This window comes from Meleagris gallopavo, chromosome 11 (genome assembly GCF_000146605.3).
Source record: "Meleagris gallopavo isolate NT-WF06-2002-E0010 breed Aviagen turkey brand Nicholas breeding stock chromosome 11, Turkey_5.1, whole genome shotgun sequence".
In the NCBI taxonomy this organism is placed as follows: domain Eukaryota; kingdom Metazoa; phylum Chordata; class Aves; order Galliformes; family Phasianidae; genus Meleagris; species Meleagris gallopavo.
Window position 1 is genome coordinate 12,476,690 of NC_015021.2, and position 14,819 is coordinate 12,491,508.

Sequence of the window (14,819 nt, forward strand, 5' to 3'; positions counted from 1 at the left end):
CCTCAATTTCATCAGGGTTCCCCAGCCTTCTTCTCTCCACCTCTACTGGTGCTACCTTGCTGAGTCTCCCGGGAGGGATGGGGCTCTCTCCTGGGCTCAATATCACCAATGATTTCCCACAACTTGAAAGCCTTTCTAACTGATACTGCAAGAAGCACTTCAAGGCAGAGAGGCAGCAAGTCTGAAGTCTCTCTTGATGTGCAGTGTGGTACCACGGCCCAGCCTCCCTCTGGAAATGCTTGCCTTCATAAAGGCAAAAAGCTACCGACACCACAGGCTGGGCCGTGCTGCTTCAGGTCTAAGGACAAGCAACGCCCTTAAGAAGACACTGTGCAGGACAACACAGGACAGTAATGGAAATTCCAAACTGTCAGTCTGCAAAATGCGATGCAAAACCAGCTGATTCACAGCGGTAGTGGGTAGGAAAGAAATCTCAAATCTCAGATACCAAAAAAGGGAAGCCGAGCATTCATTTGTGAAGTAGAAATGCAAGAAATTATTAGTGATAACTCCTGAATAGAAACCAAGCCGATGCCTCACCGCAGACCGTGCCAGCGCTCCAGTCTCCCAGAACAACCCCTGCCGCAGCACAGGCTTCAGCGTAGGAACTCAGGTCACTGCACAGCTGATCCGTGCTGCCACCTGTGCCACACTGGTCATAGACGCAGCTCTCAAAGTACTCCTGGGGTGGCAGAACTGCGTGGCATGGCTCAAACGGGCCACCGGCTTGTGTGAGCATTTCACACTTCTTGTGAGCTGCCTCCTCCTCTGACGGGGAGCAGGACACAGGCGGGACGATGGTCGTGTCACAGCTGCAAAGCAGAGAGACAGCCCTGAGCTCTCAGCAGCCTGTGAACCTGAGCCACAACCTTTCTGCACTGGCAGAAACTTGAGTCTTTGTGGAATCCACGTCCCTCCTGAAGACGAGGCACACGAAGCTGCCGTCTGCAAGGGTCAGCAATGCGACCCACATTCACCGTTCCCCTCTGGGGCTTCACAGGGGTTGAGGAAAATGACAGAGGCAGCACTGAGCATGCCAACTTGGGAAGACCACCATGCCCATGGCCCGGCCTACCTCACTCTGGGGTCAGGCACGGTGAGATACAGTGCTTCCAATGGGACGCAGGGCTCTGCACAGAGGAAACTGAGGGCCCCAGAGCACAGTGCCCACGGGGAGAGAGCACCGCTCACACCATGGGGGATGGAGCAGAGGGGAGAGATGCAAGGGCCGTATGCCTGCTGCCTTGGAGCTTTCACGCGCTCAAACACGCTTTCCCACAGCTGCCCCCTCCCCCCTTCCCCATGCCAGCCCTTAATAACCCTCCTCCCTTGGGCCACTCACAGCAAACCTCTGCCCGGCCTCCATGCAACAGAACAAGCACTCACTTCCACTCATCATCCTGCACGATCCAGCTGGCTCCAAAGTTGTTGAAGTCAGGCACAACGACCCCATCAGGTCGCCTGAAGTCATCTTCCTTGCTGCCCGTGTATGTCCCGCACAGCCCACACAGCTTGCCCTTGTGCTTCTCCGACACCCTCACCAGGAGGTCCTGGTCCCCGTTGAACTGCAGCTGCAGGCCCAGCTTGGTAGAGACTTGCACGTAGGAGCCACTCAGGGAAACGTTCACGCTGGGTGTTGGAGAAGCAGGCAGGGTGGCCAGAACACCATTGATCTGAAGAAGGAAGACAGACGGAGAGAGAAACATGAAGAGATGCCCCTCTGATGACAAGTCACTGGTCTTCGCCGCAATGCTGATGCCAGGAGTCACAGGATGTGACGGCAAGAGAAACCTTGCCCAGGCCTACAAGAACAACAGCTGCTCTACTACCGAGGGCACACCAAAAGCTGCGGCAAACCAGTTGGATGCCCGCCTCTGCGCCAGCACTCGTGTCTGCCTCACTCAGAGACCTGCCGTGCTCTCGTGTGAGCATGCCCGCAGGCTCAGGGAACATGGAGCTCTTCTAGAGGACGGGGACGGGCTACGTAAAGGTACTTTGGATATCTGTGGTTGCCTGGGCTAAAAATCAGGGGCTTACATAGACGTCCTTCTTCTTGCGCAGTGCAATGTGGAGGCCTTCCATGGACAGTGCCACAGAGTTCAGAGCCGTCCAGCTCGGGTTGCCCCGATGTTCGTTGCGAATGGTGATGCTGAAGCCAAGGGAGGAGTTGTCACAGGCCGTCACCGCTGTGTAGTTGCAGGAGCCCTGGAAGTGGTGAAGCTTCCCATCGAAGGTGTTGTAATGCGGGTCGCCATAGATGTGGCACAGAGCCGTGCTGGCTGGGAAACAGCCCCGCTGGCCGTTCTGGATCTTGCAGACCTCCTCCTCACCACAGGACAACGCAGAGCAAACCATCTGGCCGCTGGCTTCACAACGGCACTGGCGAGAGCAGTTCTCGTTCACAAAGGACTCGCCTTCCTGCAGGCAGAGAAACCCCAAGCACGTCAGACACAGAAGGAGATGCAAAGCAGTGCCGTGGGAGGGGAGGGAGACAGGGCAGGGTTTCCACTCACGCTGTAGTAATTGTCCTCAAAGAGGCAGCCACAGCGGGCCTCAGGCACACAGGTGTCACCGCTGAGGAGGAAGCCAGAGGCACACGCACAGCCCTCCATGCAGGGCTTGGAACAGTTCTGCGGGGCTTGTCGGTCAACGCAGGTGGCAGGACAGCCAGTCATGCAAGGGTCATAGTAGCTGTTGGCAGAGCATGGCAGGGCTGCAAAGGGAAGGAAACATTAGGGCCAGCAAGCCCACAAGGAAGGGAATACCTTCTGCCAAGGGAAAGACCAAAGAAGTGGCCAGGGCTACAGGACGGCAGGGAGGGCCCCATTTCCCTCTGGCAATCCAAAGGTGGGTACTCACGGCAGAAGGTGGCATTCCTCCAGGGGAGCAGAGTCACACCAGCTGCCTGGCATGCGTCAGCGTAGGCTTCCAGTGCACCACACAGCACCTCCTGCACACCACCCATGGCACAGAGGTCGTAGGAGCAGGCCTCAAAGTAGCTCTGCGGGTTGATCACGGCGTGGCAACTCTCAAAAAGCCTGGTCTGGCTGTCAGCATGCCACAGAACTGCTCGGACTCATAGAGCTTCTCCTCATCCGCAGGGCAGGGCTCCGTTGGTGGTGGCACGCCGCAGCTGGGGTCACTGTCATCGCTTGGCACCTGCCAGCTCTCCCCCAGCGCATTGGAGTCTGCAGCTTGCTGCCCGTTGGGCATCATGTAATCGTCCTCTCTCCAGTTGTTGAAGTTCCCGCACATGCCACAGGTCAGGTTGAAGTAGCTGGTGGGCACCTTCACCTCCACCGAGTGGTCAGCGTCGTAGGACACTTGGAGGCTGAAGTCCGTCTGCAGGACGACGTAGCGGCCGCTACTGCTCACGGTGATGGCTCCTCCTGCTGCGCTCACCGGCAAGGTCCGGAACACACCGTTCACCTGGGGCAGACACAACGCAATGCACCGTGGACTCCCTGGGGGCGTCAGCCCCGTGGGACAGGCTCCCTTCTCACACAGAACTCCTGCTGCTTGCACATCAGACCCTGCCCAAAAAAGCCAGCCCCGCCTTGGCGATCCACCACGCACACGCCAGCCCCACTCCCTTACCAGCACTCGGCTCCTCTCCTGCTTGAGAATGGTAATGCGCTCTCCGTACACATCGACCATGACTTCACGCACGTAGGACACCCGGGGGTTGCCACGATGCTCGTTCTTTGCCTCAACGTTGAAGTAGGGCACGGAGGTGTTGGAGCACACTTTGGCCAGCGTGTACGTGCAGTTCCCCATGAAGTTGTGCCTCACTTGGTCAAAGGTGTTGTAGTGAGGGTCCCCGTGGACGTGGCAGATGCCGTAGGAGTGATCCAGGCACTCGGGTTTCCCATTCTGCACTCCACAGAACTGGCCGGCAGGGCACGATGCACTGGAGCACTGGACTTTGCCTCCTCGTGCGGGACACGTGCACTTGGACGAGCAGGTGTTGTCCGTCCAGAACTCTGAGCCCACCGGATAATGCTGCCCGTTGTGCCAGCACCCGCACTGCTGGCTGGGCACACATTGCTTGTTGTAGAGCAGGTACCCGCTGTCGCATACACATCCCTCCACGCACGGCAAGGTGCACGTAACAGGTGCCATTGGGTTAACACATGTAGCAGGGCAAGCTGCAGCACAGGGCTCGTAGTGGCTGTTGGCTGGACACGTGATGGCTGCCAAGACAAAAGGAGAAGCAGTGAAATCATCAGTCATCCTACACTTGCAATGCTCTCAAGGAAGACAAGATTCTCTGGAGGCTTTGGAAGGATGCAATCACCCCACGGCTACACCCAGCCACCCATGTGTAATGCCTTCTGCATGGAAAGAATCACGTTGGCAATTTGACCAGCAAAGGGCGCTGCCACACACAGTGGCTAACCAGCTCAGAAAATGGGATGCTTTCCTGCTTCTGACTTACGGCAGAATGTTGCGTTCCTCCACACGGGGATCTGGACACCAAGCGCCTGGCAGGCATCTGCATAGGACTGCAAGCTGTTGCACAGCGCCTCGCGATCAAGCCCCAGCTCACACAGGTCATAAAGGCACGTGTCGAAGTAACCGCTGGGACTCAGCACAGCGTGGCACACCTCAAACGGGCTGCTGGTGTCTGTGAGGAGCCCGCAGAAGTTGCTGCTGGCAATGACTTGCTTGTCTGTCTCAGTGCATGCCGGCGGGGACTGTGTTCCGGCTGAGCAGCTATAATAACGCAGAGAGAAAGGCCCCCAGGTTATCTGTAGGCTTCTCCTGGCACCTCCACTCCACCCCTCCCCAGACCTGCTGGGGCACCACACACACCTGCTGTCGTTGGACACCTGCCAGCTGTTACCCAGGCTGGTGGAGTCTGGCTCCAGCACTCCGTCCGGGTTCAGGAAGTCGTCTGCTGCCATCCCGTTGTAGTTGCCACACATGCCACAAACCTTCTCCCCAAAGGTGCTTGGAAGCGTCACCTCCACCCGATGGTTCCCATCAAACTTCACACTCAAGCCAAAGTCTGTTGTGACCATGGTGTAGAACCCGCTGGACGAGACCTGCACGCCCACAGATGGGGTGCAGGGCAGCACCTCTGGCTCTCCGTTGACCTGGAAGGACAGAAACCAAGACAGGGTTGGAGCATTCCCTTTGGCACGGCTCTCTCTCTGCACCGCCCCGCCATTGCTCCCCTTTGTGCTTACCGTCACCACACCATCCTTCCCAAGCCTTATGTGCTGGCCGTACACATCAACGTCCACGTACTGGACGTAGGACACGCGAGTGTTGCCTCCTCTGTGCTCGTTGGCCGCCTCCACGTTGAAGTAGGGCAGCGAGCTGTTGCTCTCGCACAGCTTGGAGAGGGTGTAGGTGCAGTTGCCCATGAAGTGGTGGATTTGATTGTCAAACGTGTGGTAGTGAGGGTCTCCCTCCACCACACAAGTTCCTGACAAAGGAAACACCAGAGAAACCTTTCAGTTATCAACACCACCTTCTAGCGCTTCTCCCCTTCCTACAGTGGTAAAAGCACTGCGTCCCAACAACCGCTCTCCTCCATTCACCTGAGCCTGGCTGTGGTGTTGGTGTGGAGGTTCCTGTCCCAGGTGTGGTGGTGCCAGGGCGTGGAGTTGGGGTCACATCGCCTGCAAAAGACACAGTGGCACATGCCAGTCAATGCTGCTTGCGCACGTCCTGCTCAAGGCAGAAAACTCATCGACTGGCAAAACAAGCAGGCTGCCTTTCCCCAGGCAGTGTCACGTACCTGGACAGTATCCCTGTTCAATGGACAGATCATCCAGTGCTACGTCGCTGCGGAAATCTTCACCTATCATGCCCTCAAGGAGAATCTAAGAGAAGGAATGTTTTCCAGCATTATTTCAAACTGTACACACTGAGTGCTGTTTGAAAGCAGATGGCAGAGCCCCTGTCCCTACCTGCAAGTTTCCTGTACTATGCACTGTGACCTCTCCCAAGATCCATCTGTCTCCTTTGCTTCCAGTTTCTTTCCATACCAGTGTTGACGTCTCATTGTGTAGTTCATACACCCGCAGGGCCATGGTTTCAGCCACTCCGTACATGTGATACCAGAAGCGGAAGCAGTGTGGTCCTGTTGAACTGCACACTGGACTGACCAAGCTGGCTATCTCACCTGGGTTGTGCTCACTTCCTTGCAGATAGATATAATATCCGTCTGGAAATAGCACAGAGAGAATTTCTCATGTTGTTGAACCAGGAGAATGCTAATTTACTTCATTTAACTTTTTTTTCTTTTTTTTTTTCCAAGTATAGTTTTCTGGGAGATACAAGTACAGTCAGCACATAGGATTCATGCTACTGAAACTGGATTTCTTATCACTAAAGCAGGTCATGTCTAGACAGTTCTGGACAGTAAGAGTTGGGGAGTGGGAATGTGAAAAATTAGCCAGTATGTAATAATTCAGTATGCCTCCACCCAGCACTGCCACTAAATTTCCACTTCCCAAACAGATTTCCAGCAGATTACATTGTTGTTCTACTTTGGGAAAGACTAGCCTGTTGAAGTATGGGCTGGCTTTGAAATGATCCAGTGTCAGCCTGGATACATCTTTGCTGAAGCCTTTCTGCAGCTGAATCTGCAAACATATGTTACACACATTACATACTCATAAATGTGCTGCACTGTTCATTCTCCCCAAGACCAATTCCTCACTGCTGCACAAAGCTCTGACAAAGCCCAAGAAACATGTTGCCTGGATTTCCTGCTAAAATAAGTTCTTCGCACTCTTCCCAAAGATTGCTGTATCTGAAGTACAACCAGAGAGCATTTTCTGTTCCTACCTCCTGTTGTGTGGTCATGAGGAGGGCCTGTATTTGGTGACTGTGTTGGCCCCTTGTTCCTTATCCAGTCAAAGTTGTCATTGATTGCCTGTTCCCACTCACAGAAGTCAGCATCAAATGTGCAGGACATGTTGCAGACTGTTTGTGCAGCTAGACATGTTGTAGAAAGAAAAGCAGTTTCCACAATGAGGTCTGGAATCTTCTCTCTGTTCTGATAATATTCTTCTAGATCTAATGCATTCATGTCCATTAAACATTGGAAGATATTATGGAATGAGTAGAAGTAATCCATACCAAAAGATGGATTATAAAATATGAAATTCTAAGTGTCTGAGAATGTCTGTTATTTGGCAAGTCAACTCAGTTGTCATCATAATGCTCTAATATCCTCAGTTTTTACACTGTGCCAGAGTTTCAATCTTTGGTCAGTGAAAATCACTCAAAGCTCTCGTCTTGGAACAGCGGTATTCAGCTGTTCAAAGTGTAGCTTGGGTAGAAATCTAAACACTGTAAATGGGAATGGTCTGACATTTCTTTTTATGGTTTCTAACCTGCAGTGAGAAATGTTGTCTGAGTTAGAAAGAAGTTATGGAATGGCTTTTAATATCATAGACTCATCCTGTTCCTTCTGCTGGTTTTAGCACATCTGCTAGTACAGAAGAAGCAATTCCATGTCTCTGACTTTACTACTATGTTGACTTCTATGTCCACACAGATAATAAGGGTCAAACAGTGTTTGGGAGGCTAAATGGGCCTTAACTTGCAGGATATCTTATTAATTTTAGTACTCTAATTTATACAGAAATAACTTCTGAAGTTATTTCACATTTGGTGAAAATCTGGAGTTGTAGACTAGATGTGTAGATGTTGTATTAACACTTCTCAAAAATGTGAAATATTTTAATGAAGTCAAAGTGGTGATTTGCTTGGAAAAAACCACAGTAAGTTGGTTTGGAAGAAACCAGTAAGTGCTTAGTTTTCCCTGGCTGATCATTTAACTGGCAGCATATGTCAACTTTCATGATCCAGTAATAAACAATGTTTAAATGTCATGGCTTCAACTGAGCACTGAATGACCATTACAGGTGTAGATTAGAAGACTGATTTCCTCAGATGCTAAACAACCAAAATATTTCTGACTCCCTGAATTACCTTTTCAGAAAATCTGTTCAGCTCTTTAGTCATTTGTAACACAAGAATATAATTGGATGTCTATTTGCTGGATGACCTTATAACTTACCGCAGATGGTATCTTTCCTCCATTCTCCCAGATTTACACCTTCAAGCTCACAGGCAGCAGCATATGCCTCTAAAATTTTGCAAAATTGTTCAGAACTCCCCTCTGTGGCACACAGGTCGTAGACACAGCTCTCAAAGTACAGCTGTGGTGGAATGTACCAATGGCATATCTCAAAAGGCCCACTATTTTTCAGAATAATTTTACAGACTTCTTCATATTCTTTCTCTTTTCCTGTGTCACAGGTGGGTGGTACAACTGCAACTGGATTACATCTGTGTTAAAAATAAACAGTAGCATATTTATATTTTGCTCTGTACTGCAAGGTAATAGAACTCTATGCCAAATTCTGTGGACTTATTGTGTATTCTTGTCTTTAGCTTGTCAAAGCCCAAAGTGAGAAATATTGTAACTTGACCCACAGTTCCCCATTAAGAAAACAATTGTGAATTGTTGAGATGTAACTGCCTGTCCATAGACAGAAGTTCAAAAGAAATCAACCATCTAGATATCTAGCTCAAATAATTTCAGTTCACTATTGCCCATAGGAAGATCACTACTTTGCATATGAAAGCATTAATAGGCAAAGAAATGCTCTGTGCCCCACTTAGTCAATGTAGAAATACCTTAGAAACAGAAGCTGAAGAAAATATTTAGCTTTCTTACAGTTAAATGGTAATAAAGGAGATATTTTAAAATAGAAAGATAGGAAGAAATGAAATTAACATCCAAAAAAAAAAAAAAGAGCTTGATTTCAAATAAACTGTCTGTAGTTTATAACAAAAATCTTTGAAGGGTAGTTTTAAAATTTCAGTGCTTTCTATTGAAATGTAGAATTAGTAAAAAGTTAAGATTCTAGTCAACATGTAATATCAAAAAAGGGATTCTATAGAATGCATATCATGTATTTGAGGTAATCTCTTAAGCAGAAGATCTATGACATATTTTGTTGTTTCCTATAATATTATCGTATACTTACACCCAGTCATCATCCTTTACTAGCCAGCTGTCACCAAATTTATTTGGATCCTGTTCTAGGACTTTATCCGGTTTTAGAAAATCATCCAGCTGGTTGTCATTGAATGTCCCACACAAACCACATAACTGTCCTCTGAGACTTTCATCAACCTGAATAAAAAGGTCCTGGTCGCCATCAAACTTCACCTGGATCCCTACAGAGGTATCAATGACTACATAATGTCCTTTTACAGCTAGTCTGGCTCCATGCTTCAAATCCACAGGAGGGAAAACCTGAACTCCGTTCACCTAAAGAAAAGAAAACCAACATAAAAGGGTAAGTCAACAAAGTTCTTCAGAAAAAAAGGAGAGATATAATACTGCAAGTTTTCTTCACTGAGTCAGCCTTACCCTAAGGAGCAATGTTGACACAGAAATTTGAAGGGACATTCATACTTGTCCCATATCTTGAATTCAGGTTTGTAGAACAACTTGAGCTCTGTGTTGTCACAACTACACATATAGCAATACTTTGAATAGCTAGTTTAAAGCTCTGGTATGTAAGAAAGCATATAGCAAAAATGTTATTTCTGTTCTAAAGACCAGAACTGCAAAATGCAGACTGACATTTAGTTCAGCAAAAGCTTTCTATTAAGAAAAAAAACTCCAGATGAAGATGCTTTTTCTAAAACGTCGTGCACAAAATATTTGAAAGGATATAATGAAGCTATGCTAATTTCTACATTTTTGAAAAAATATTTCATTGACTTCTCTCATATACATTCTTAGAAGTTAATAAAGCAGAGAAATCTGATTCTGTTATTTTGCATGGAAAAATGCAGTGCACTGATATGACTGATTATTTGTGCTTAAAGTGGAACACTTACAAAGGTCTCTTTGTCTCTCCTCACAACAATATGAAGATTTTTCAGTGTGACAGCAACTGAATCCAAGGCTGTCCAGTTTGGGTTTCCTCTATGCTTATTTCTGGTTGTCACTGAAAACTGTTCAGAAGAATTTGTGCAAGTTTCAACAACTGTATAATTGCAGTCTCCTTGGAAATGGTACAGTCTCCCATCAAAAGTTACATAATGTGGATCCCCAAAAATGTGGCAGGTGCTGGGATTTAATGGATAACATCCCAGGAGTCCATTCTGCACCTTGCAAACTTCACTTGCTTCGCATGTGTCTGAATTGCAAAGCACAGTCCCATTTCCAGCACATATACATTGTCCTGCACAGTTTGTTTGCCAAAAAGCTTCCCCTTTCTGTAAGAGAAGACAAAATAAAAAGAAGTTAAAACAGTTAATGTTAATGATCAAATGATCAGCTGTAAAATAAACCTCTGAACTATGTGATAGAACAAACCTCATAGTACTTGTCATTCTGTAAGCAGCCACAGTTGCTCATGGATACACATTGTGCACCACTGATGACAAAACCATCGTTGCATTCACATCCTTCTACACAAGGTTTGCTGCAGTTGTTTGATGCAAGAGGGTCAGTGCAGGTTGCAGGACATGCATTAGTGCATGGATTGTAATGACTATTAGCAGGACATGCAACAGCTGAAAAAGAATAAAAGGTTCTCAAATGATGATCACAACTCACAAAACCCAAAATGTGAAACTGAGATTATTTTAAAATATTAACAATATTTTACCAGAAATATTATTGGAAAATGAAATTTCTTTCCTGTTTTGAAATCAGAAAGAAAAATAATATATAAATAGTTATAATAAAAATAAAATAATTCTACGAGAGAAGGATATAAATATTAACACATATCCTTGATATTTAGCTAATTCAAATCCAAGTGAAAAATTTCACTCTACAGCAGCTCTAGTACCTAGCTGGAACATGAATTATTGAATCTACTAAATGAAGACAGGAAATTAACAAACATATTAAAACCAAAATACACAGTAAAATCCAGATGTGATTGCATATTATCACGGGCTTATTGCTACCTCTATGACATAGATACTTGGAACAATGAACATAGTTTTCAAAAGATATTTAGAAGTAAAAACAGTAGAGGGACCAATGTAAAAGATTATTTCTCAACATTTGGTGGGGAAATACATGTAGAATTTAAGATCTCAAAGCTATGACAGTTAACGCCTGAAAGCAGCCTTTTGAGTCAATGAGGGAACTATTCTAAGATTCAGTTCTACATAGGTACTCACGGCAGAAGGTGGCATTCCTCCAGGGGAGCAGAGTCACACCAGCTGCCTGGCATGCGTCAGCGTAGGCTTCCAGTGCACCACACAGCACCTCCTGCACACCACCCATGGCACAGAGGTCGTAGGAGCAGGCCTCAAAGTAGCTCTGCGGGTTGATCACGGCGTGGCAACTCTCAAAAAAGCCTGGTCTGGCTGTCAGCATGCCACAGAACTGCTCGGACTCATAGAGCTTCTCCTCATCCGCAGGGCAGGGCTCCGTTGGTGGTGGCACGCCGCAGCTGGGGTCACTGTCATCGCTTGGGACCTGCCAGCTCTCCCCCAGCGCATTGGAGTCTGCAGCTTGCTGCCCGTTGGGCATCATGTAATCGTCCTCTCTCCAGTTGTTGAAGTTCCCGCACATGCCACAGGTCAGGTTGAAGTAGCTGGTGGGCACCTTCACCTCCACCGAGTGGTCAGCGTCGTAGGACACTTGGAGGCTGAAGTCCGTCTGCAGGACGACGTAGCGGCCGCTACTGCTCACGGTGATGGCTCCTTCTGCTGCGCTCACCGGCAAGGTCCGGAACACACCGTTCACCTGGGGCAGACACAACGCAATGCACCGTGGACTCCCTGGGGGCGTCAGCCCCGTGGGAACAGGCTCCCTTCTCACACAGAAACTCCTGCTGCTTGCACATCAGACCCTGCCCCAAAAAGCCAGCCCCGCCTTGGCGATCCACCACGCACACGCCAGCCCCACTCCCTTACCAGCACTCGGCTCCTCTCCTGCTTGAGAATGGTAATGCGCTCTCCGTACACCATCGACCATGACTTCACGCACGTAGGACACCCGGGGGTTGCCACGATGCTCGTTCTTTGCCTCAACGTTGAAGTAGGGCACGGAGGTGTTGGAGCACACTTTGGCCAGCGTGTACGTGCAGTTCCCCATGAAGTTGTGCCTCACTTGGTCAAAGGTGTTGTAGTGAGGGTCCCCGTGGACGTGGCAGATGCCGTAGGAGTGATCCAGGCACTCGGGTTTCCCATTCTGCACTCCACAGAACTGGCCGGCAGGGCACGATGCACTGGAGCACTGGACTTTGCCTCCTCGTGCGGGACACGTGCACTTGGACGAGCAGGTGTTGTCCGTCCAGAACTCTGAGCCCACCGGATAATGCTGCCCGTTGTGCCAGCACCCGCACTGCTGGCTGGGCACACATTGCTTGTTGTAGAGCAGGTACCCGCTGTCGCATACACATCCCTCCACGCACGGCAAGCTGCAGTTGTACGGTGCCATTGGGTCAACACATGTAGCAGGGCAAGCTGCAGCACAGGGCTCGTAGTGGCTGTTGGCTGGACAAGCTAGTGCTGTGTAATGTAAAAGATTAATCCACAAGTTTATATTTTAAATATTGAAGTATTTGCATTTATTTAATTGCATATTCTGTTTTGTTCTGCAGTCTTGAGGACACCTTGGAATCCTGTGGCAATGCAATCCATGCCTTTTCTGTTTAACTGCCCTTTAACATAGTTTATGGCTCCTAACAATTTCTCTGTCTGAGAATTTCCTGTAAGATCCTCTATGCTGGTCAGTGTTTGCCTTTTTTTCCAGCTGAGGATATCTGTGTCATGTTATTTGTCCTTGTCATGTACCCTACTTAGGCTATAGGTCTGATAATTCTAGTCATGTCATAGCTTCTTGATTCATATTTTTTCACTCACCGAGGAGGTAAAAAGCCCTCAAAGTCAAATGTTTCTGACATACTTAATACCCCTGAACAAAAATATAGGGACAGGAGAAGAATTCAAAAGGAAATCTCCCTATTTTGGTCAGTCTTTCGAAAGAACTCAAAGACTCAAGCTGAGAACTACACATGGTCCTGAAATCTTTAGCCTGATCAGTCAAGATTCACAGAGTCACAAGAATTTAAAACAGTTTCTTGTTCTTGCTCTCTCTTCAGGCAGCCCTAATTATATTCTACTGACAAATGGTAATTTCCAGTTATCTCTGGTACGTACGGCAGAAAGTTGCATTTCTCCATGGTGTCAGCTGGACTCCTGCAGCTTGGCACATATCTGCATAAGCCTGCAGGTTTTGACAGAGGGCTTCACTGCTCAAATGAAGCTCACAGAGATCATACTGGCAGTCTTCAAAATAGCTCTGTGGATCAACTGCTGAGTGACAGTTCTGGAATGGACCACTGGGATCAGTGATCAGACCACAGTATTCATTGCTTTGGATGGTATGTTTTTCATCAGCAGTGCAATTTGGGGTATGGCCATCATCTGGCAAGCACCTAGTGTGGAAAAAATAGATGTGGAAAATGTCACTGGTGAACTTTGCATACAATTGCACTCAAGATACTTTTCAAATCCCAACTAATAAAACCACAGGGCTGGCCCAGACTAAGGATGATTTTTTAAATCTCTACATTTCTAGTGGCACAGGAATTCAGATTTTAAAATGATCTCAACGTTATAACTTTTGTAATGCCTGTAAGAAACTTAAACATTAATTTTAGTTTTAAGTCTAAAAATAATCTTTGTATGAGTAAGACAACTAGGAAGGACAAATAGAAAGTAAAAGCATTCAAAATTAAACATCTATCATCATGAAATGACATATTGTATAACTATAAAGTAAACAGTGAAGTATCTCATAAGAGTTCTAGCAGGATCATTAATATGCTACAACAATTACTGGAATCCTAGTGGGTAATAGCAGATGTATTCAATTTTTCACTTTTTAAGTACACTTGAATTTATTACAAGTTTTTTCCCAGATATGTGAAAGAACTATACAGGCAAGAATATATTTTAGTCCATGTTCCCGACATTTTGGACCTACGTACAACAGTTGCTTAAAATACTGCTCGTTACATAACTCCCAGATAAGGCCAAACATCTTGATTGGAGTCCTACCTTGAGTCATTGTAAACTTGCCAACTGTTTCCAAGGCTGGCCGAGTCTGTTTCCATCCCTCCATCTGGGTTAAGAAAGTCATCTTTTTTGTCCCCATTATAATTTCCACATATCCCACAGACTTTTGATATATAGGTACTGGGAAGGGTGATTTCTGCTCTATGATTTCCATCAAACTTGACCTTCAGCCCAAAGTCAGTAGTAACCACAACATATTGACCACTGAGGGAAATGCTGACACTATTGCCCAAGGTCAGAGGGAGTACCTGGCTGACTCCATCAACCTACAAGGACAGAGAAGGACAATCATTATCATCACTTTAAAATATCTATTTTTAATGGTGATTTTCTTAGACCATGTTCCTATACAGAGAATAGGACTTGTACAGCGAGCCTGTATTAGCATTAAGAACACACAATATTGTGTTTCTGGGGTTTTTAAGTTTTACATAACATGAATGCTATACATGGACAAAGATCTTGGGCCTCAAGATTTTAGTAAAAACATCTACTTATCTTCCAGGTCTCAGCTGTGGTCAAAGTAAGCTTGGTGAATTAGACCCAGCTGGAAAAAGTCCAAAAATTATCTAGGCCTTTCTGCTTACAGGCTTATTGGCTCAAACAAGAGCATGGCATAAGATTTAAAAGATGTAGCTAAAATGGAATCTCAGAAAATTTTCAGGATTGGACACATTTTGAAAACATTTTTTGTTTCTTTTTCTTTTATTTCTCTTTTCCTT

At 47.1% G+C, this 14,819-nt stretch overlaps 1 protein-coding gene across 1 annotated transcript in view; it reads right to left on the reverse strand.

Annotated features, from left to right (window-relative positions):
• The window catches only part of LOC100548148 (IgGFc-binding protein-like), a 28,118-nt gene that overhangs the window by 6,307 nt on the left and 6,992 nt on the right, over nt 1-14,819 (reverse strand). Inside the window, 23 exon segments of the mRNA XM_010716728.3 lie at nt 530-812; nt 1,387-1,673; nt 2,038-2,418; nt 2,514-2,713; nt 2,860-3,036; nt 3,039-3,429; nt 3,598-4,193; nt 4,439-4,716; nt 4,816-5,099; nt 5,193-5,434; nt 5,550-5,630; nt 5,750-5,834; nt 5,922-6,178; nt 6,805-6,954; nt 8,045-8,316; nt 9,021-9,307; nt 9,886-10,266; nt 10,367-10,566; nt 11,188-11,758; nt 11,929-11,983; nt 11,985-12,525; nt 13,177-13,454; nt 14,080-14,363. Of these exon segments, the coding sequence (XP_010715030.2) occupies nt 530-812; nt 1,387-1,673; nt 2,038-2,418; nt 2,514-2,713; nt 2,860-3,036; nt 3,039-3,429; nt 3,598-4,193; nt 4,439-4,716; nt 4,816-5,099; nt 5,193-5,434; nt 5,550-5,630; nt 5,750-5,834; nt 5,922-6,178; nt 6,805-6,954; nt 8,045-8,316; nt 9,021-9,307; nt 9,886-10,266; nt 10,367-10,566; nt 11,188-11,758; nt 11,929-11,983; nt 11,985-12,525; nt 13,177-13,454; nt 14,080-14,363 (6,561 nt within the window).